The sequence below is a fragment of the Oncorhynchus kisutch genome, linkage group LG17 (genome assembly GCF_002021735.2).
Source record: "Oncorhynchus kisutch isolate 150728-3 linkage group LG17, Okis_V2, whole genome shotgun sequence".
Lineage (NCBI taxonomy): Eukaryota > Metazoa > Chordata > Actinopteri > Salmoniformes > Salmonidae > Oncorhynchus > Oncorhynchus kisutch.
In genome coordinates this window covers 87,925,125-87,949,485 of record NC_034190.2, presented here as the reverse complement: position 1 = coordinate 87,949,485, position 24,361 = coordinate 87,925,125, and the positions used below count along the sequence as shown (strand labels likewise).

The 24,361-nt window shown below is 43.7% G+C and overlaps 1 protein-coding gene across 1 annotated transcript in view; it reads right to left on the bottom strand.

Annotated features, from left to right (window-relative positions):
* Nucleotides 1–24,361, bottom strand: part of flna (filamin A, alpha (actin binding protein 280)) — a 155,670-nt gene that overhangs the window by 64,003 nt on the left and 67,306 nt on the right. Inside the window, exons 17-23 of the mRNA XM_031793366.1 lie at nucleotides 23,523–23,613; nucleotides 22,926–23,213; nucleotides 13,075–13,187; nucleotides 12,701–12,850; nucleotides 12,290–12,608; nucleotides 7,481–7,654; nucleotides 3,197–3,393 (exon numbers count right to left, since the gene is read on the bottom strand). Coding sequence (XP_031649226.1) covers nucleotides 3,197–3,393; nucleotides 7,481–7,654; nucleotides 12,290–12,608; nucleotides 12,701–12,850; nucleotides 13,075–13,187; nucleotides 22,926–23,213; nucleotides 23,523–23,613 — 1,332 coding nt within the window. The remainder of the gene's footprint in view (nucleotides 1–3,196; nucleotides 3,394–7,480; nucleotides 7,655–12,289; nucleotides 12,609–12,700; nucleotides 12,851–13,074; nucleotides 13,188–22,925; nucleotides 23,214–23,522; nucleotides 23,614–24,361) is intronic.

The window sequence follows — 24,361 nt, the reverse complement described above, 5'->3', positions numbered from 1 at the left end:
TCACCTAAAGAGAGATAAACCTGGAGAAGAGTCCTTTCAGCAAGTTGGTCCTGGGGCTCTGTTCACAAACACAAACACACCCCACAAAGCCCCAGACTCAGTGAGCATAGCCTTGCTATTGAGAGAGGCCGCCGTAGGCAGACATGGCTCTCCAGAGAAGACAGGCTATGTGCTCATTGCCCACGAAATGAGGTGGAAACTGAGCTGCACTTCCTAACCTCCGGCCAAATGTATGATCACATATTTTCCTCAGATTACACAGATCCACAAAGAATTAAAAAACAAATCAATTTTTCATTAACTCTCATATCTACTGGGTGAAATACCACAGTATGCATCACAGCAGTAAGATGTGTGACAAGAAAAGGGCAACCAGTGAAGAACAAACACCATTGTAAATACAGCCCATATTTATGTTTATTTAGTTTCCCTTGTGTACTTTACCTATTTGCACATCGTTACAACACTGTATAGACAAAATATGACATTTGTAATGATTATATTCATTCGGAACTTCTATGTGTGTAATGTTTACTGTTCATTTTATTGTTTATTTCACTTTTGTTTATTATCTACTTCACTTGCTTTGGCGATGTAAACATATGTTTCCCATGCCAATAAAACCCCTTGAATTGAGTTGATTTGAGAGAGAAAGAGGAGGGGGGTGGTGGAGGTCATCGTTTTGTAACACAGGCTAGTTGGTCTCCTGAAGCTGTGTGTCTGGGTGTTAGAGAGAGAGAGGAGGGGGTGGTGGAGGTCATCGTTTTGTAACACAGGCTAGTTGGTCTCCTGAAGCTGTGTGTCTGGGTGTTAGAGAGAGAGAGGAGGGGGTGGTGGAGGTCATCGTTTTGTAACACAGGCTAGTTGGTCTCCTGAAGCTGTGTGTCTGGGTGTTAGAGAGAGAGGAGGAGGGGGTGGTGGAGGTCATCGTTTTGTAACACAGGCTAGTTGGTCTCCTGAAGCTGTGTGTCTGGGTGTTAGAGAGAGAGAGAGAGAGGAGGGGGTGGGGGAGGTCATCGTTCTGTAACACAGGCTAGATGGTCTCCTGAAGCTGTGTGTCTGGGTGTTAGAGAGAGAGAGAGAGAGAGAGGAGGGGGGTGGGGGAGGTCATCGTTCTGTAACACAGGCTAGATGGTCTCCTGAAGTTGTGTGTCTGGGTGTTAGAGAGAGAGAGAGAGAGGAGGGGGGTGGTGGAGGTCATCGTTTTGTAACACAGGCTAGTTGGTCTCCTGAAGCTGTGTGTCTGGGTGTTAGAGAGAGAGAGAGAGAGAGAGAGAGAGGAGGGGGTGGGGGAGGTCATCGTTCTGTAACACAGGCTAGTTGGTCTCCTGAAGCTGTGTGTCTGGGTGTTAGAGAGAGAGAGAGAGAGGAGGGGGTGGGGGAGGTCATCGTTCTGTAACACAGGCTAGATGGTCTCCTGAAGCTGTGTGTCTGGGTGTTAGAGAGAGAGAGAGAGAGGAGGGGGGTGGTGGAGGTCATCGTTTTGTAACACAGGCTAGTTGGTCTCCTGAAGCTGTGTGTCTGGGTGTTAGAGAGAGAGAGAGAGAGAGAGAGAGGAGGGGGTGGGGGAGGTCATCATTCTGTAACACAGGCTAGTTGGTCTCCTGAAGCTGTGTGTCTGGGTGTTAGAGAGAGAGAGAGGAGGGGGTGGGGGAGGGGGTGGGGGAGGTCATCGTTCTGTAACACAGGCTAGTTGGTCTCCTGAAGCTGTGTGTCTGGGTGTTAGAGAGAGAGAGGAGGGGGTGGTGGAGGTCATCGTTTTGTAACACAGGCTAGTTGGTCTCCTGAAGCTGTGTGTCTGGGTGTTAGAGAGAGAGAGGAGGGGGTGGGGGAGGTCATCGTTCTGTAACACAGGCTAGATGGTCTCCTGAAGCTGTGTGTCTGGGTGTTAGAGAGAGAGAGGAGGGGGTGGGGGAGGTCATCGTTTTGTAACACAGGCTAGTTGGTCTCCTGAAGCTGTGTGTCTGGGTGTTAGAGAGAGAGAGGAGGGGGTGGTGGAGGTCATCGTTTTGTAACACAGGCTAGTTGGTCTCCTGAAGCTGTGTGTCTGGGTGTTAGAGAGAGAGAGGAGGGGGTGGGGGAGGTCATCGTTCTGTAACACAGGCTAGATGGTCTCCTGAAGCTGTGTGTCTGGGTGTTAGAGAGAGAGAGGAGGGGGTGGGGGAGGTCATCGTTTTGTAACACAGGCTAGTTGGTCTCCTGAAGCTGTGTGTCTGGGTGTTAGAGAGAGAGAGGAGGGGGTGGGGGAGGTCATCGTTCTGTAACACAGGCTAGTTGGTCTCCTGAAGCTGTGTGTCTGGGTGTTAGAGAGAGAGAGAGAGAGGAGGGGGTGGGGGAGGTCATCGTTCTGTAACACAGGCTAGTTGGTCTCCTGAAGCTTTGTGTCTGGGTGTTAGAGAGAGAGAGGAGGGGGTGGGGGAGGTCATCGTTCTGTAACACAGGCTAGATGGTCTCCTGAAGCTGTGTGTCTGGGTGTTAGAGAGAGAGAGAGAGAGGAGGGGGTGGGGGAGGTCATCGTTTTGTAACACAGGCTAGTTGGTCTCCTGAAGCTGTGTGTCTGGGTGTTAGAGAGAGAGAGAGAGAGAGCGAGAGGAGGGGGGTGGGGGAGGTCATCGTTCTGTAACACAGGCTAGATGGTCTCCTGAAGCTGTGTGTCTGGGTGTTAAAGAGAGAGAGAGAGGAGGGGGTGGGGGAGGTCATCGTTCTGTAACACAGGCTAGATGGTCTCCTGAAGCTGTGTGTCTGGGTGTTAGAGAGAGAGAGAGAGGAGGGGGGTGGGGGAGGTCATCGTTCTGTAACACAGGCTAGATGGTCTCCTGAAACTGTGTGTCTGGGTGTTAGAGAGAGAGAGGAGGGGGTGGGGGAGGTCATCGTTCTGTAACACAGGCTAGATGGTCTCCTGAAGCTGTGTGTCTGGGTGTTAGAGAGAGAGAGGAGGGGGTGGGGGAGGTCATCGTTCTGTAACACAGGCTAGATGGTCTCCTGAAGCTGTGTGTCTGGGTGTTAGAGAGAGAGAGGAGGGGGTGGGGGAGGTCATCGTTCTGTAACACAGGCTAGATGGTCTCCTGAAGCTGTGTGTCTGGGTGTTAGAGAGAGAGAGAGAGAGAGGAGGGGGGTGGGGGAGGTCATTGTTCTGTAACACAGGCTAGATGGTCTCCTGAAGCTGTGTGTCTGGGTGTTAGTCCCTCTGGATAACAGCATCTGCTAAATGACTCAAATGTGTGTCGTACCAGGTCTCCACTGTAAATGTATTGGCTTTGTTGGTGATGCCTCTGTCCAGGCCGGGTCCATGCACACGTACACGCTCCGGGTCACACCCCTCCGTCACGCCAACATGGAACGGACTGTTGGGTACTGGTGTCTCATCGTACGCCACATCTACAATGTGGGGACCTGGACAGAACAGAGTTATCATATAGAGTTATCATATAGATCACCTCTACAATGTGGGGACCTGGACAGAACATATCGTATGTACAGTGCATTCGTAAATTATTGAGACCAATTGACTTTTTCCACATTTTGTTAAGTTTCATTCTTATTCTAAAATTGATTAAATTGTTTCCCCCCTTATCAACGTGCACACAATACCCCATGATGGCATCACAGTACCCCATAACGACATCACAGTACCCCATAACGACATCACAATACCCCATGATGGCATCACAGTACCCCATAACGACATCACTATACCCCATGATGGCATCACAATACCCCATACTGACATCACAGTACCCCATAACGACATCACAATAACCCATAACGACATCACAATACTCCATACTGACATCACAATACCCCATAGCGACATCACAATACTCCATACTGACATCACAATACTCCATAACGACATCACAATACTCCATACTGACATCACAATACTCCATAACGACATCACAATACTCCATACTGACATCACAATACTCCATAACGACATCACAATACTCCATAACGACATCACAATACTCCATACTGACATCACAATGCTCCATAACGACATCACAATACTCCATACTGACATCACAATACTCCATAACGACATCACAATACTCCATAACGACATCACAATACCCCATACTGACATCACAATACTCCATAACGACATCACAATACTCCATACTGACATCACAATACTCCATAACGACATCACAATACTCCATAACGACATCACAATACCCCATACTGACATCACAATACCCCATACTGACATCACAATACCCCATACTGACATCACAATACCCCATACTGACATCACAATACCCCATACTGACATCACAATACTCCATAACGACATCACAATACCCCATACTGACATCACAATACCCCATACTGACATCCCAATACTCCATAACGACATCACAATACTCCATACTGACATCACAATACCCCATACTGACATCACAATACTCCATAACGACATCACAATACTCCATACTGACATCACAATACCCCATACTGACATCACAATACTCCATACCGACATCACAATACTCCATAACGACATCACAATACCCCATACTGACATCACAATACCCCATACTGACATCACAATACTCCATAACGACATCACAATACTCCATAACGACATCACAATACTCCATAACGACATCACAATACCCCATACTGACATCACAATACTCCATAACGACATCACAATACCCCATACTGGCATCACAATACTCCATAACGACATCACAATACTCCATACTGACATCACAATACTCCATAACGACATCACAATACCCCATACTGACATCACAATACTCCATACTGACATCACAATACTCCATACTGACATCACAATACTCCATACTGACATCACAATACTCCATAACGACATCACAATACCCCATACTGACATCACAATACTCCCATACTGACATCACAATACCCCATACTGACATCACAATACCCCATACTGACATCACAATACCCCATACTGACATCACAATACCCCATACTGACATCACAATACTCCATAACGACATCACAATACCCCATAACGACATCACAATACCCCATACTGACATCACAATACCCCATACTGACATCACAATACTCCATAACGACATCACAATACCCCATACTGACATCACAATACCCCATACTGACATCACAATACTCCATAACGACATCACAATACCCCATACTGACATCACAATACCCCATACTGACATCACAATACCCCATACTGACATCACAATACTCCATAACGACATCACAATACTCCATACTGACATCACAATACTCCATAACGACATCACAATACTCCATAACGACATCACAATACTCCATAACGACATCGCAATACCCCATAACGACATCGCAATACCCCATACTGACATCACAATACCCCATACTGACATCACAATACCCCATACTGACATCACAATACTCCATACGGACATCACAATACCCCATACTGACATCACAATACTCCATACTGACATCACAATACTCCATAACGACATCACAATACTCCATACTGACATCACAATACTCCATAACGACATCACAATACTCCATAACGACATCACAATACTCCATACTGACATCACAATACCCCATACTGACATCACAATACTCCATACTGACATCACAATACTCCATAACGACATCACAATACTCCATACTGGCATCACAATACTCCATACTGACATCACAATACCCCATACTGACATCACAATACCCCATAATGACATCACAATACTCCATAACGACATCACAATACCCCATACTGACATCACAATACCCCATACTGACATCACAATACTCCATACTGACATCACAATACTCCATACTGACATCACAATACTCCATAACGGCATCACAATACTCCATACTGACATCACAATACTCCATAACGACATCACAATACTCCATACTGACATCACAATACCCCATACTGACATCACAATACTCCATACTGACATCACAATACTCCATAACGACATCACAATACTCCATACTGGCATCACAATACTCCATACTGACATCACAATACCCCATAATGACATCACAATACCCCATAATGACATCACAATACTCCATAACGACATCACAATACCCCATACTGACATCACAATACCCCATACTGACATCACAATACTCCATACTGACATCACAATACTCCATACTGACATCACAATACTCCATAACGGCATCACAATACTCCATACTGACATCACAATACTCCATAACGACATCACAATACTCCATACTGACATCACAATACCCCATACTGACATCACAATACTCCATACTGACATCACAATACCCCATACCGACATCACAATACCCCATAATGACATCACAATACTCCATAACGACATCACAATACCCCATACTGACATCACAATACCCCATACTGACATCACAATACTCCATACTGACATCACAATACCCCATAATGACATCACAATACCCCATAATGACATCACAATACTCCATAACGACAAATTTAGCAAATGTATTATTTTAATTTTATTTATATCACATTTCCATAAGCTTTCAGACCCTTTACTCAGTACTCTGTTGAACAGCATTTACATCCTGGAATCTTCTTTGGTATGACGCTCGATGCTTGGCACACCTTAATTTGGGGAGTTTCTCCCATTCTTCTCTACTAGATAGTGGACTAGGTAGTGTACTAGGTAGTGTACTAACTCACCTTCTGGGACCTAGACCTAGTAGGGAGTGTACTAGGTAGTCGACTAGGTAGTGAACTAGGTTGTGGAATAGGTTGTGTACTAGGTAGTAGACTAGGTAGTGTACTAGGTTGTGTACTAGGTAGTGTACTGGGTAGTGGACTAGGTTGTGTAATAGGTAGTGGACTAGGTAGTGGACTAGGTAGTGGACTAGGTAGTGTACTAGGTAGTGGACTAGGTTGTGTACTAGGTAGTGTACTAGGTAGTGTACTAGGTAGTGGACTAGGTAGTGTACTAGGTAGTGGACAAGTAGTGTACTAGGTAGTGGACTAGGTAGTTGACTAACTCACCCTCTTGGTAGGGAGTATACTAGGTAGTTGACTAACTCACCCTCTTGGTAGGGAGTGTACTAGGTAGTTGACTAACTCACCCTCTTGGTAGGGAGTATACTAGGTAGTTGACTAACTCACCCTCTTGGTAGGGAGTATACTAGGTAGTTGACTAACTCACCCTCTTGGTAGGGAGTATACTAGGTAGTTGACTAACTCACCCTCTTGGTAGGGAGTATACTAGGTAGTTGACTAACTCACCCTCTTGGTAGGGAGTATACTAGGTAGTTGACTAACTCACCCTCTTGGTAGGGAGTATACTAGGTAGTTGACTAACTTACCCTCTTGGTAGGGAGTATACTAGGTAGTTGACTAACTCACCCTCTTGGTAGGGAGTATACTAGGTAGTTGACTAACTCACCCTCTTGGTAGGGAGTATACTAGGTAGTTGACTAACTCACCCTCTTGGTAGGGAGTGTACTAGGTAGTTGACTAACTCACCCTCTTGGTAGGGTGTGTACTCTACGCTGTACGTTCCGTCACAGTGGTCGGTGATGACAGCTTCAGTAACGGCTCCAGATGGGTTCTGGATGACTGTCTTGATGTGCTTCCCTCCCATCTGGGTCAGGGGCCGCGCGTCTACCGTGAAGTCTGTGGTTGCCTCGCGGAACACACCTAGAACACACAGCACACCCTTAGAACATGCCTAGAATACAGAACACACTTAGAACACACCTAGGGCCCAGAACACACTTAGGGCCCAGAACACACCTATGACCCAGAACACACCTAGGGCCCAGAACACACTTAGAACACACCTAGGGCCCAGAACACACTTATGACCCAGAACACACCTATGGCCCAGAACACACTTAGAACACACCTAGGGCCCAGAACACACCTATGACCCAGAACACACCTAGGGCCCAGAACACACTTAGAACACACCTATGGCCCAGAACACACCTATGACCCAGAACACACCTAGGGCCCAGAACACACTTAGAACACACCTAGGGCCCAGAACACACTTAGGGCCCAGAACACACCTATGGCCCAGAACACACCTATGACCCAGAACACACCTAGGGCCCAGAACACACTTAGAACACACCTAGGGCCCAGAACACACCTATGGCCCAGAACACACTTTGGGCCCAGAACACACCTATGGCCCAGAACACACTTTGGGCCCAGAACACACCTATGGCCCAGAACACACCTATGGCCCAGAGCACACCTAGGGCCCAGAACACACTTTGGGCCCAGAACACACCTATGACCCAGAACACACCTATGGCCCAGAACACACCTAGGGCCCAGAACACACCTATGGCCCAGAACACACCTATGGCCCAGAACACACCTATGGCCCAGAACACACCTAGGGCCCAGAACACACCTATGGCCCAGAACACACCTAGGGCCCAGAACACACCTATGGCCCAGAACACACCTATGGCCCAGAACACACCTAGGGCCCAGAACACACCTAGGGCCCAGAACACACCTAGGGCCCAGAACACACCTATGGCCCAGAACACACTAAGAAATACAAATATATGCCATTTAATTGGGGTGTAACGGTTCACCAAACCCACAGTTCAGTACGAATTGCGATTTTGGGGTCACAGTCCGTTCTGTTTTGGTACTTTGGTATTTAAGAAAATCCAAAGTATTGGTATATGATCATGATCATAAAAAACCATCAGGAATAACAACACGTTGAATTTACCTCAATGAAAACACATTCTCATCATCAACAACACCAGAGTGAAAAGCTATGCTTACTCATCAACAACACCACCAGAGTAAAAAGCTATGCTTACTCATCAACACCACCAGAGTGAAAAGCTATGCTTACTCATCAACAACACCACCAGAGTAAAAAGCTATGCTTACTCATCAACACCACCAGAGTAAAAAGCTATGCTTACTCATCAACACCACCAGAGTAAAAAGCTATGCTTACTCATTAACACCACCAGAGTAAAAAGCTATGCTTACTCATCAACACCACCAGAGTAAAAAGCTATGCTTACTCAACAACACCACCAGAGTAAAAAGCTATGCTTACTCATCAACACCACCAGAGTAAAAAGCTATGCTTACTCATTAACACCACCAGAGTAAAAAGCTATGCTTACTCATCAACAACACCAGAGTGAAAAGCTATGCTTACTCATCAACAACACCAGAGTGAAAAGCTATGCTTACTCATCAACAACACCAGAGTGAAAAGCTATGCTTACTCATCAACAACACCAGAGTGAAAAGCTATGCTTACTCATCAACAACACCACTAGAGGAAAGTGCACTTTGCGTGTGAAATCAATATCTAAACATGGCTCAGACCAAAATCTGTACACTTGTGTGTCTCTCATAAAGGGGGGCGTGTCTGTCGTAGGTACTTCTATTTCCCCACTCCGGGGTGATGTGATGGGCTGTTAAATACAGTTAAAGTCAGAAGTTTACATAAACAAGTTTTAATGACTCCAGTGTTTCAACCACTCCACAAATGTCTTGTTAACAAACTATAGTTTTGGCAAGTTGGTGAGGACATCTACTTTGTGCATGACACAAGTCATTTTTCCAACAATTGTTTACAGACAGATAATTTCACTTATAATCCACTGTATCACAATTCCAGTGGGTCAGAAGTTTACATTCACTAAGTTGACTGTGCCTTTTTAAACAGCTTGGAAAATTCCCGAAAATTATGTCATGGCTTTAGAAGCTTCCGATTGACATAATTTGAGTCAATTGGGAGGCATACCTGTGGATGTATTTCAAGGCCTACCTTCAAACTCAGTGCCTCTGCTTGAATTCATGGCGAAATCAGAAGAAATCAGCCAAGACCTCAGAAAAAAAATTGTAGACCTCCACAAGTCTGGTTCATCCTTGGGAGCAATTTCCAAATGCCTGAAGGTACCACATTCATCTGTACAAACAATAGTATGCAAGTATAAACATCATGTGACAACGCAGCCGTCATACCGATCAGGAAGGAGACGCGTTCTGTCTCCTAGAGATGAACGTACTTGCGAAAAGTGCAAATCAATCCCAGAACAACAGCAAAGGACCTTGTGAAGATGCTGGAGGAAACAGGTACGAAAGTATCTATATCCACAGTCCTATAGTCCTATATGGATATAACCTGAAAGGAAGAAGCCACTACTCCAAAACTACCATAACAAAGCCAGACTACGGTTTGGAACTGGACATGGGGACAAAGATCAAACTTTTTGGAGAAATGTCCTCTGGTCTGATGAAAAAAACAATAGAACTGTTAGGCCATAATTACCATCGTTATGTTTGGAGGAAAAAGGGGGAGGCTTGCAAGCCGAAGAACACCATCCCAACTGTGAAACATGGGGGTGGCAGCATCATGTTGTGGGGGTGCTTTGCTGCAGGAGGGGCTGGTGCACTTCACAAAATAGATAGCTTCATGAGGAGGGAAAATTATGTGGATATATTGAAGCAACATCTCAAGACATCAGTCAGGAAGTTAAAGCTTGGTCTCAAATGGGTCTTCCAAATGGACAATGGCCTCAAGCATAATTCCAAAGTTGTGTCAAAATGGCTTAAGCACAACAAAGTCAAGGTATTGGAGTGGCCATCAAAAAGCCCTGACCTCAATCCTATAGAACATTTAAAATATAACATTTGTGGGCAGACCTGAAAAAGCGTGTGCGAGCAAGGAGGCCTACAAACCTGACTCAGTTATACCAGCTCTGTCAGGAGGAATGGGCCAAAATTCACTCAATTTATTGTGGGAAGCTTGTGGAAGATTACCTGTAATGTTTGACCCAAGTTAAACGATTTAAAGGCAATGCTACCAAATACTAATTGAGTGTATATAAACTTCTGACCCACTGGGAATGTGATGAAAGAAATAAAAGCTGAAATAAATAATTCTCTCTACTATTATTCTGATATTTCACATTCTTAAAATAAAGTGGTGATCCTAACTGACCTAAGACAGGGAATTTTTACTTGGATTAAATGTGGTGAAAAACTGAGTTTAAATGTATTTGGCTAAGGTGTATGTAAACTTCCGACTTCAACTGTAGCCTGGAGGTCCAGGCATCGTAAGCGCAACACAAAGTGCATTTTCCAATTTATTGACAACTTCAGCTTTCGTTTGCTTATATAGTGCAGGTACTACCTGTTTAATGAAATGAGTGCGAGAAGGGGAAGTTCGTAATGTGGCTCGAGTTCTTTCACGATGTACTAAAAACCCTTCTCAACAACTATAAACATACCTATCACTGTTGTAATTTCTCTGGCCAGGTCAGAATCAGCTGAGAAGGGCTGCTTGAATGCAGAGGTTGCAAGTTGTGTTGTTGATTTATTGTATTTCGGTCTTGATCCGATGGTAGGAATACTGGTGTAATGTTGGCGTAAATGTGTCAACATGTTCGAGGTGTTGGCAGCTGCATAGGCTATTCTCATTGAGCATGGAGACATACCGAGACATACCATTGCCGTTGTATTCTACTGGGAAGCGAAACATTTCCCAAACTGGAGATTTATACGATGATGGTTTATCCACCCCACCACTTGCCATTGTACAGAACTAGTTCCCGGCTGCACTTCACAAAAGGATAGATTGAAAAGGTAGGAATGGCCGTGTGGTGACAACAATATCTCCCTCAACGTGATCAAGACAAAGGAGATGTTGGTGGACTACAGGAAAAGGAGGACCAAGCACACCCAGGAGGTTGAGAGCTTCAAGTTCCTTGGTGTCCACATCACCAAACAAACTAACATGGTCCAAGCACACCAAGACAGTCATGAAGAGGGCACGACGAAACATATTCCCCCTCAGGAGACTGAAATATTTGGCATGGGTCCTCAGATCCTCAAAAGGTTCTACAGCTGCACCATCGAGAGTTGCATCACTGCCTGGTATGGCAACTACTCAGCCTCCGACTGCAAGGCACTACAGAAGGTAGTGCGTATGGCCCAGTACATCACTGGGGCTAAGCTGCCTGCCAGGACCTCTATACCAGGCGGTGTCAGAGGAAGGACCTAAAAATTGTCAAAGACTCCAGCCACCCTAGTCATAGACTGTGTTCTCTGCTACTGCAAGCGGTACTGGAGCGCCAAGTCTAGGTCCAAGAGGCTTCTAAACAGCTTCTACCACCAAGCCATTAGACTCCTGAACATCTAATCAAATTGCTACACAGACTATTTGCATTGTTCCCCCTTTTTAATATTTTACACTGCTGCCACTCTTAGTTTATTATCTTTGCATATTCACTTTAATAACTATATCTACATAGGGGACAGAACTGTGTCTCTGACCTTTGCCCTCTACTCCCGGTCCAAACACGCGGACTCCGCTGGTGTTGACCGCCGGCTCCACAGTCAGGGAGGCAGGGAAGTTGGGTACATCCTGCCCCCCGTAGCGGATGGTGAGGGTGTATGAGCCGGGGTACCGGGGGATGTAGGTGATGGTGTAGGTTCCGTCTCCGTTATCCTGGATGTGGACCTCTGTCTCTGTCCCGCTGTCACTGATGATCTCTATGGTCAGCTCAGCTGGACCCGCGTTGGTACAGTCCACCACAAACTCCCCAGTCTCTCCCACTTTGGCATGCTCCAAACCTGGGCCGGAACACTTCACCTGACAGACATAGGGGAAACAGGACATACAGGTTTAAGGGTCAGGGGTTAGAGATCAGGGGTTAGAGGTCAGCAGTTAGAGGTCGTGTTTACCTTGGTGGCGTCGGTGGGGGGATAGGCGGTGGGGTTGAAGGGGGATCCTGGGATCGGGGCTCCGTCAAAGGTCAGCTCCACCTGGTATGGCCCCGCCTCCCAAGGGATAAACTTCACTTGACTGGTCTCTGGTTTAAGACCTGCCTCCACCTGAATAATCAGAATATTAACATTCAAATTAATAACAACCTTCATCATTGTCTATTTGTAAAGCACCTTTCATCATTGGTTTTAGCACAACATTTTTAACAATGGACATATAACTGTAATGAAGCTTTTAAAAACGCAACAAAGCATTTATAAACATAGAATTGGAATGCAGTTTTTAAAAAGAGAGTTAAAATGAAAAACAAAAGATCAATCTACATCCCTACCTTGCTGGCGACAGGTTTCCCAGAAGGCCCTGTAACATTGGCCCAGACTTTCCCCTGAACTCCTGCTCCTTTAGACTTCACAGTCACTTCCTGGTCCTTACCCACCGTCATCTCTACACAGATAGAGAAATAAAGGAAGAGATAGAGATATAGAAGAGATAAAAGAGGAGAGATATTTTAGAGAAGAAATGGAGATGTAGAAGAGAAGAGACATAGATATGGAAGAGAAGAGATATAGAAGAGATGAGATATAGAAGAGGTAGATTTATAGAAGATAAGAGATATAAAAGAGAAGAGACATAGAAGAGAAAAGGTAGAGATATAGAAAATAAGAGATATAAAAGAGAAGAGATATATTAACAACCTAACTGAGGAACTCAATTTAACCTTGCGCAATACCCTAGATGCAGTTGCACCCCTAAAAACTAAAAACATTTCTCATAAGAAACTAGCTCCCTGGTACACAGAAAATACCCGAGCTCTGAAGCAAGCTTCCAGAAAATTGGAACGGAAATGGCGCCACACCAAACTGGAAGTCTTCCGACTAGCTTGGAAGGACGGTACCGTGCAGTACCGAAGAGCCCTTACTGCTGCTCGATCATCCTATTTTTCTAACTTAATTGAGGAAAATAAGAACAACCCCAAATTCCTTTTTGATACTGTCGCAAAGCTAACTAAAAAGCAGCATTCCCCAAGAGAGGATGGCTTTCACTTTAGCAGTGATAAATTCATGAACGTCTTTGAGGAAAAGATCATGATTATTAGAAAGCAAATTACGGACTCCTCTTTAAATCTGCGTATTCCTTCAAAGCTCAGTTGTCCTGAGTCTGCACAACTCTGCCAGGACCTAGGATCAAGAGAGACACTCAAGTGTTTTAGTACTATATCTCTTGACACAATGATGAAAATAATCATGGCCTCTAAACCTTCAAGCTGCATACTGGACCCTATTCCAACTAAACTACTGAAAGAGCTGCTTCCTGTGCTTGGCCCTCCTATGTTGAACATAATAAACGTCTCTCTATCCACCGGATGTGTACCAAACTCACTAAAAGTGGCAGTAATAAAGCCTCTCTTGAAAAAGCCAAACCTTGACCCAGAAAATCTAAAAAACTATCGGCCTATATCGAATCTTCCATTCCTCTCTAAATTTTAGAAAAGGCTGTTGCGCAGCAACTCGCTGCCTTCCTGAAGACAAACAATGTATACGAAATGCTTCAGTCTGGTTTTAGACCCCATCATAGCACTGAGACTGCACTTGTGAAGGTGGTAAATGACCTTTTAATGGCATCAGACCGAGGCTCTGCATCTGTCCTCGTGCTCCTAGACCTTAGTGCTGCTTTTGATACCATCGATCACCACATTCTTTTGGAGAGATTGGAAACCCAAATTGGTCTACACGGACAAGTTCTGGCCTGGTTTAGATCTTATCTGTCGGAAAGATATCAGTTTGTCTCTGTAAATGGTTTGTCCTCTGACAAATCAACTGTAAATTTCCTCAAGGTTCCGTTTTAGGACCACTATTGTTTTCACTATATATTTTACCTCTTGGGGATGTCATTCGAAAACATAATGTTAACTTTCACTGCTATGCGGATCACACACAGCTGTACATTTCAATGAAACATGGTGAAGCCCCAAAATTGCCCTCGCTAGAAGCATGTGTTTCAGACACAAGAAAGTGGATGGCTGCAAACTTTCTACTTTTAAACTCGGACAAAACAGAGATGCTTGTTCTAGGTCCCAAAAAACAAAGAGATCTTCTGTTGAATCTGACAATTAATCTTAACGGTTGTACAGTCGTCTCAAATAAAACTGTGAAGGACCTCGGCGTTACTCTGGACCCTGATCTCTCTTTTGAAGAACATATCAAGACCATTTCAAGGACAGCTTTTTTCCCTACGTAACATTGCAAAAATCAGAAACTTTCTGTCCAAAAATGATGCAGAAAAATTCATCCATGCTTTTGTCACTTCTAGGTTAGAATACTGCAATGCTCTACTTTCCGACTACCCGGAAAAAGCACTAAATAAACTTCAGTTAGTGCTAAATACGGCTGCTAGAATCCTGACTAGAACCCAAAAATGTGATCATATTACTCCAGTGCTAGCCTCCCTACACTGGCTTCCTGTCAAAGCAAGGGCTGATTTCAAGGTTTTACTGCTAACCTACAAAGCATTACATGGGCTTGCTCCTACCTATCTCTCTGATTTGGTCCTGCCGTACATACCTACATGTACGCTACGGTCACAAGACGCAGGCCTCCTAATTGTCCCTAGAATTTCTAAACAAAAAGCTGGAGGCAGGGCTTTCTCCTATAGAGCTCTATTGTTATGGAACGATCTGCCTACCCATGTCAGAGACGCAAACTCGGTCTCAACCTTTAAGTCTTTACTGAAGACTCATCTCTTCAGTGGGTCATATGATTGAGTGTAGTCTGGCCCAGGAGTGGGAAGGTGAACGGAAAGGCTCTGGAGCAACGAACCGCCCTTGCTGTCTCTGCCTGGCCGGTTCCCCTCTTTCCACTGGGATTCTCTGCCTCTAACCCTATTACAGGGGCTGAGCCACTGGCTTACTGGGGCTCTCTCATACCGTCCCTGGGAGGGGTGTGTCACCTGAGTGGGTTGAGTCACTGATGTGATCATCCTGTCTGGGTTGGCGCCCCCCCCCCCCTTGGGTTGTGCCGTGGCGGAGATCTTTGTGGGCTATACTCAGCCTTGTCTCAGGATGGTAAGTTGGTGGTTGAAGATATCCCTCTAGTGGTGTGGGGGCTGTGCTTTGGCAAAGTTGGTGGGGTTATATCCTTCCTGTTTGGCCCTGACCGGGGGTGTCCTCGGATGGGGCCACAGTGTCTCCTGACTTCTCCTGTCTCAGCCTCCAGTATTTATGCTGCAGTAGTTTATGTGTCGGGGGCCTAGGGTCTGTTTGTTATATCTGGAGTACTTCTCCTGTCCTATTCAGTGTCCTGTGTGAATTTAAGTGTGCTCTCTCTAATTCTCTCTTTCTTTCTCTCTCTCGGAGGACCTGAGCCCTAGGACCATGCCTCAGGACTACCAGACATGTTGACTCATTGCTGTCCCCAGTCCACCTGGCCGTGCTGCTGCTCCAGTTTCAACTGTTCTGCCTTATTATTTTTCGACCATGCTGGTCATTTATGAACATTTGAACATCTTGGCTATGTTCTGTTATAATCTCCACCCGGCACAGCCAGAAGAGGACTGGCCACCCCACATAGCCTGGTTCTTCTCTAGGTTTCTTCCTAGGTTTTGGCCTTTCTAGGGAGTTTTTCCTAGCCACCGTGCTTCTCCACCTGCATTGCTTGCTGTTTGGGGTTTTAGGCTGGGTTTCTGTACAGCACTTTGAGATATCAGCTGATGTACGAAGGGCTATATAAATACATTTGATTTGATTTGATATATAGAAAAGAACACATCAAAAGAGAAAAGAAGAGAGAGTGATAAGAGATATAAAAGAAAAGATATATACAGTGCCTTGCGAAAGTATTCGCCCCCCTTGAACTTTGCGACCTTTTGCCACATTTCAGGCTTCAAACATAAAGATATAAAACTGTATTTTTTTTGTGAAGAATCAACAACAAGTGGAACACAATCATGAAGTGGAACAACACTTATTGGATATTTCAAACTTTTTCAACAAATCAAAAATGGAAAAATTGGGCTTGCAAAATTATTCAGCCCCCTTAAGTTAATACTTTGTAGCGCCACCTTTTGCTGCGATTACAGCTGTAAGTCGCTTGGGGTATGTCTCTATCAGTTTTGCACATCGAGAGACCGAAATTTTTTCCCATTCCTCCTTGCAAAACAGCTCGAGCTCAGTGAGGTTGGATGGAGAGCATTTGTGAACAGCAGTTTTCAGTTCTTTCCACAGATTCTCGATTGGATTCAGGTCTGGACTTTGACTTGGCCATTCTAACACCTGGATATGTTTATTTTTTAACCATTCCATTGTAGATTTTGCTTTATGTTTTGGATCATTGTCTTGTTGGAAGACAAATCTCCGTCCCAGTCTTAGGTCTTTTGCAGAGTCCATCAGGTTTTCTTCCAGAATGGTCCTGTATTTGGCTCCATCCATCTTCCCATCAATTTTAACCATCTTCCTTCTCCCTGCTGAAGAAAAGCAGGCCCAAACCATGATGCTGCCACCACCATGTTTGACAGTGGGGATGGTGTGTTCAGGGTGATGAGCTGTGTTGCTTTTACGCCAAACATAACATTTTGCATTGTTGCCAAAAAGTTCAATTTTGGTTTCATCTGACCAGAGCACCTTCTTCCACATGTTTGGTGTGTCTCCCAGGTGGCTTGTGGCAAACGTTAAACAACACTTTTTATGGATATCTTTAAGAAATGGCTTTCTTCTTGCCACTCTTCCATAAAGGCCAGATTTGTGCAATATACGACTGATTGTTGTCCTATGGACAGAGTCTCCCACCTCAGCTGTAGATCTCTGCAGTTCATCCAGAGTGATCATGGGCCTCTTGGCTGCATCTCTGATCAGTCTTCTCCTTGTATGAGCTGAAAGTTTAGAGGGACAGCCAGGTCTTGGTAGATTTGCAGTGGTCTGATACTCCTTCCATTTCAATATTATCGCTTGCACAGTGCTCCTTGGGATGTTTAAAGCTTGGGAAATCTTTTTGTATCCAAATCCGGCTTTAAACTTCTTCACAACAGTATCTCGGACCTGCCTGGTGTGTTCCTTGTTCTTCATGATGCTCTCTGCGCTTTTAACGGACCTCTGAGACTATCACAGTGCAGGTGCATTTCTACGGAGACTTGATTACACACAGGTGGATTGTATTTATCATCATTAGTCATTTAGGTCAACATTGGATCATTCAGAGATCCTCAAGAAGAGAAGAGATATAACAGAGAAGAGATATAGAAGAGAGAGATATAGAAGATATGAGATATAGAAGAGAGGAGATATAACAGAGAAGAGATATAGAAGAGAGGGATATAGAAGATATGAGATATAGAAGAGAGGAGATATAACAGAGAAGAGATATAGAAGAGAGGAGATATAACAGAGAAGAGATTTAGAAGATATGAGATATAGAAGAGAGGAGATATAACAGAGAAGAGATATAGAAGATATGAGATATAGAAGAGAGGAGATATAACAGAGAAGAGATATAGAAGATATGAGATATAGAAGAGAGGAGATATAACAGAGAAGAGATATAGAAGAGAGAGAGATATAGAAGATATGAGATATAGAAGAGGAGAGAAGTTTTGAAGAGAAGAGATACAGATATAGAAGAGATGAAGAGATAGAAGAGGAGAGATGAAGATATATAGAGGAGATAGAGAAGAGAGAGAAGAGATGGAGATATATAGAGGAGATAGAGAAGAGATGGAGATATATAGAGGAGATAGAGAAGAGAGAGAAGAGATGGAGATATATAGAGGAGATAGAGAAGAGAGAGAAGAGATAGAGATATATAGAGGAGATAGAGAAGAGATGAAGATATATAGAGGAGATAGAGAAGAGAGAGAAGAGATGGAGATATATAGAGGAGATAGAGAAGAGAGAGAGAGATATAGAGGAGATAGAGAAGAGAGAGAAGAGATGGAGATATATAGAGGAGATAGAGAAGAGAGAGAGATATATAGAGGAGATAGAGAAGAGATAGAGATATATAGAGGAGATAGAGAAGAGATGAAGATATATAGAGAAGAGAGAGAAGGGATAGAGATATATAGAGGAGATAGAGAAGAGATGGAGATATATAGAGTTGATAGAGAAGAGAGAGAAGAGATAGAGATATATAGAGGAGATAGAGAAGAGAGAGAAGAGATAGAGATATATAGAGGAGATAGAGAAGAGATGGAGATATATAGAGGAGATAGAGAAGAGAGAGAAGAGATAGAGATATATAGAGGAGATAGAGAAGAGAGAGAAGAGATAGAGATATATAGAGGAGTTAGAGAAGAGATGAAGATATATAGAGGAGATAGAGAAGAGATGAAGATATATAGAGAAGAGAGAGAAGAGATAGAGATATATAGAGGAGATAGAGAAGAGAGAGAAGAGATAGAGATATATAGAGGATATATAGAAGAGATGAAGATATATAGAGGAGATAGAGAAGAGAGAGAAGAGATGGAGATATATAGAGGAGATAGAGAAGAGAGAGAAGAGATAGAGATATATAGAGGAGATAGAGAAGAGAGAGAGATATATAGAGGAGATAGAGAAGAGAGATAAGAGATAGAGATATATAGAGGAGATAGAGAAGAGATGGAGATATATAGAGGAGATAGAGAAGAGAGAGAAGAGATAGAGATATATAGAGGAGATAGAGAAGAGATGGAGATATATAGAGAAGAGAGAGAAGAGATAGAGATATATAGAGGAGATAGAGAAGAGATAGAGATATATAGAGGAGATAGAGAAGAGAGAGAGATATATAGAGGAGATAGAGAAGAGAGAGAAGAGATGGAGATATATAGAGGAGATAGAGAAGAGATGGAGATATATAGAGGAGATAGAGAAGAGAGAGAAGAGATAGAGATATATAGAGGAGATAGAGAAGAGAGAGAAGAGATAGAGATATATAGAGGAGATAGAGAAGGGAGAGAAGAGATAGAGATATATAGAGGAGATAGAGAAGAGATGGAGATATATAGAGGATATAGAGAAGAGATGGAGATATATAGAGGAGATAGAGAAGAGAGAGAAGAGATAGAGATATATAGAGGAGATAGAGAAGAGAGAGAAGAGATGGAGATATATAGAGGAGATAGAGAAGAGATGGAGATATATAGAGGAGATAGAGAAGAGAGAGAGATATATAGAGGAGATAGAGAAGAGAGAGAAGAGATGAAGATATATAGAGGAGATAGAGAAGAGAGAGAGATATATAGAGGAGATAGAGAAGAGAGAGAAGAGATAGAGATATATAGAGGAGATAGAGAAGAGATGGAGATATATAGAGGAGATAGAGAAGAGAGAGAGATATATAGAGGAGATAGAGAAGAGAGAGAAGAGAGAGAGATATATAGAGGAGATAGAGAAAAAAGAGAGATATATAGAGGAGATAGAGAAGAGATGGAGATATATAGAGGAGATAGAGAAGAGATAGAGATATATAGAGGAGATAGAGAAGAGAGAGAAGAGATAGAGATATATAGAGGAGATAGAGAAGAGAGAGAAGAGATGGAGATATATAGAGGAGATAGAGAAGAGATGGAGATATATAGAGGAGATAGAGAAGAGAGAGAGATATATAGAGGAGATAGAGAAGAGAGAGAAGAGATAGAGATATATAGAGGAGATAGAGAAGAGATGGAGATATATAGAGGAGATAGAGAAGAGAGAGAAGAGATAGAGATATATAGAGGAGATAGAGAAGAGATGGAGATATATAGAGAAGAGAGAGAAGAGATAGAGATATATAGAGGAGATAGAGAAGAGATAGAGATATATAGAGGAGATAGAGAAGAGAGAGAAGAGATAGAGATATATAGAGGCGATAGAGAAGAGATAGAGATATATAGAGAAGAGAGAGAAGAGATAGAGATATATAGAGGAGATAGAGAAGAGATAGAGATATATAGAGGAGATAGAGAAGAGAGAGAAGAGATAGAGATATATAGAGGAGATAGAGAAGAGATAGAGATAAAGAAGAGAAGAGAGAGATTGAAAATGTGAGGTGTGAGGCAGATATAAAGCATTAAGAGTGTGTGGAGCTCGGAATTGTCCCTTATTTGTGTGGTGCTAAAACATTTGAATTTGTCCCGAGCATATGTTCCCTCTTCCCACGTGAAATTACGACATGTTGCCAAATTGACTATCCTGGGTAGTCTAGCTCACGCTCAACTGGCTAACTGGTTTTTGCCCTAGCACTACAAAGCTGATTTAAATAACTAACTTGTCATCAAGGGCTAGCGCAAAAGCAAAAAGCGCACCCAGGTGGGAGCCCAGGACCGAGTTTGAGAAACCCTGCTGTGGTGGGTAGTATATGGGGCTTTGGTGACAAAACAGATGGCACTGTGATAAACTACATCCAGTTTGCTGAGTAGAGCGTTGGAGGCTATTTTGTAAATGACATCGCCAATGTCAAGGATCGGTAGGATAGTCCGTTTTACGAGGGTATGTTCAGCCTAATAATAAATTATTATAACTCTGGACTGGAGTCATAAAAACAATTAAATAAATTGATGTTATATAGCAGGTAACGGATCGGCTCTCTGAACAATTCTGACATATCTATGGTATATATAGTATGTAGTTTAGATAGTATACCTGTATATAGTTTGTAATGATATATTATCTATAGTATACAGTTGAAGTCCATAGCCAACTACATTTAAACTCGGTTTTTCACAATTCCTGACATTTAATCAGGACAATAGGCAAGCAGCTTGGTGAGAAGGCAACAACTGTTGGCGCAATTATTAGAAAATGGAAGAAGTTCAAGATGACAGTCAATCACCCTCGGTCTGGGGCTCCATGCAAGATCTCACCTCGTGGGGCATCAATGATCATGAGGAAGGTGAGGGATCAGCCCAGAACTACATGGCAGGACCTGGTCAATGACCTGAAGAGAGCTGGGATCACAGTCTCAAAGAAAACCATTAGTAACACACTACACCGTCATGGATTAAAATCCTCCAGCGCACGCAAGGTCCCTCTGCTCAAGCCAGCGAATGTCCAGGCCCGTCTGAAGTTTGCCAATGACCATCTGGATGATCCAGAGGAGGAATGGGAGAAGGTCATGTGGTCTGATGAGACAAAAATAGAGCTTTTTGGTCTAAACTCCACTCGCCGTGTTTGGAGGAAGAAGAAGGATGAGTACAACCCCAAGAACACTATCCCAACCGTGAAGCATGGAGGTGGAAACATCATTCTTTGGGGATGCTTTTCTGCAAAGGGGACAGGATGACTGCACCGTATTGAGGGGAGGATGGATGGGGCCATGTATCGCGAGATCCTGGCCAACAACCTCCTTCCCTTAGTAAGAGCATTGAAGATGGGTCGTGGCTGAGTCTTCCAATCATGACAATGACCCAAAACACACAGCCAGGGCAACTAAGGAGTGGCTCCATAAGAAGCATCTCAAGGTCCTGGAGTGGCCTAGCCAGTCTCCAGACCTGAACCCAATAGAACATCTTTGGAGGGAGCTGAAAGTCTGTATTGCCCAGCGACAGCCCCGAAACCTGAAGGATCTGGAGAAGGTCTGTATGGAGGAGTGGGCCAAAATCCCTGCTGCACTGTGTGCAAACCTGGTCAAGAACTACAGGAATGTAGGAACGTATGGTCTCTGTAATTGCAAACAAATGTTTCTGTACCAAATATTAAGGTCTGCTTTTCTGATGTATCAAATACTTATGTCATGCAATATGAATTACTTAAAAATCATACAATGTGATTTTCTGGATTTTTGTTTTAGATTCCGTCTCTCACAGTTGAAGTGTACCTATCATAAAAATTACAGACCTCTACATGCTTTGTAAGTAGGAAAACCTGCAAAATCGGCAGTGTATCAAATACTTGTTCCCCCCACTGTATATACTATATCACTATCTATCTCAATTACATACTATACTTTCTAAATATATAATATCCCTATCTATCTACACTACATACTGTACTAAAAAAACTAAATACACTGCATTCTATATACATTTGAAGTCGGAAATTTACATACACTTAGGTTGGAGTCATAAAACTCATTTTTCAACCACAACACAAAGTGCACAATTGGCCCAGCGTCTTCCGTGTTTGGCCAGGGTAGGCTGTCATTGTAAATAAGAATTTGTTTTTAATTGACTTGCCTAGTTAATGAAAATAAAAATACAAGTATTTTTTAGTATTTATAGTGTACATACTATCACCCAGTCCAGCCACTTGTATCTTGCTGAGGTCATGGCTTGGTGCCACGGGGATGGAGAAGGGACTCTTGGGAATAGAATCTCCTCCGTAGGTGAGGGCCACTCCCAGAACACCCTGCTGGACAGGGGTGTACTTGACCGTGTGGGTGTTATCGGGGTTGTTGATGATCTCAAAGTCCTTGACCGTCTCTCCTTTAGCCGGGCCGGAGAACACAGCGTCCAGCTTGGCTTTACCTGCAGCCTTGGTGTTTACTGTGAAGTGGGTCGGCTTGGTCAACTCCACACCTGGAGGGAGGGGAGAGAGGCCATGAAACAGGGAAGGGTTAGTTATCTCTGGTGGATGAAAAGGTGAGTACTGTACTGTGAAGTGGGTTGGCTTGGTCAACCCCACACCTGGAGGGAGGGGAGAGAGGCCATGAAACAGGGAAGGGTTAGTTATCTCTGGTGGATGAAAAGGTGAGTACTGTACTGTGAAGTGGGTTGGCTTGGTCAACCCCACACCTGGAGGGAGGGAAGAGAGGCCATGGAACAGGGAAGGGTTAGTTATCTCTGGTGGATGAAATGGTGAGTGTGTACCGTGTGTGTGTGACTCACCACTATGGTTGAGTCCTGGTCCCTCGGCCTTGACCTTGCTGGCATCATGTGACGGGTCAACTTTGATACTGATGGGAGTCATGGGGATAGTCTGGAACACAGAGAGGTGACATTACTCATACTAACCGCACTAACGTTTTCAGAATTGAAGAAAAGGGCGGAAGACATTCAGCCGAAGTCTGACGAGAGCAAATACAAATGCATTGCTTTATCTAATTATGACAAATGTTAAGAAACTTTTGAGCAATGTAATAACGTAATGACTTTTCAAATAAGTTATGTTTAATGTTAAGTTGGATGACAATTTGTTAGCTACGCTATCCTTACAAACCGCATAGCATTACAGCAGTATATACCGGTGTGTTAGCTACGCTATCCTTACAAACCGCATAGCATTGCAGCAGTATATACCGGTGTGTTAGCTACGCTATCCTTACAAACCGCATAGCATTGCAGCAGTATATACCGGTGTGTTAGCTACGCTATCCTTACAAACCGCATAGCATTACAGCAGTATGTACCGGTGTGTTAGCTACGCTATCCTTACAAACCGCATAGCATTACAGCAGTATGTACCGGTGTGTTAGCTACGCTATCCTTGCCAGGCATTATATTAACTATAATACACCTAACTACCCAGCGTTTATTGACTTGATTATTCATGTCATTCTTAGCTAAGTGTCATTGTGCGTTCTCAATGGACATTGTTAATTCTGTCTATCTACTCCAATTTCGGAGCACTCTCGTCTGAGTGTGCCAGAGTACAGAATAACTGACACATTTTACGAAGACAGCCTAACCAGCTCTGCTAGGGTGAATAAAATGGTCAGAGTGAGGTG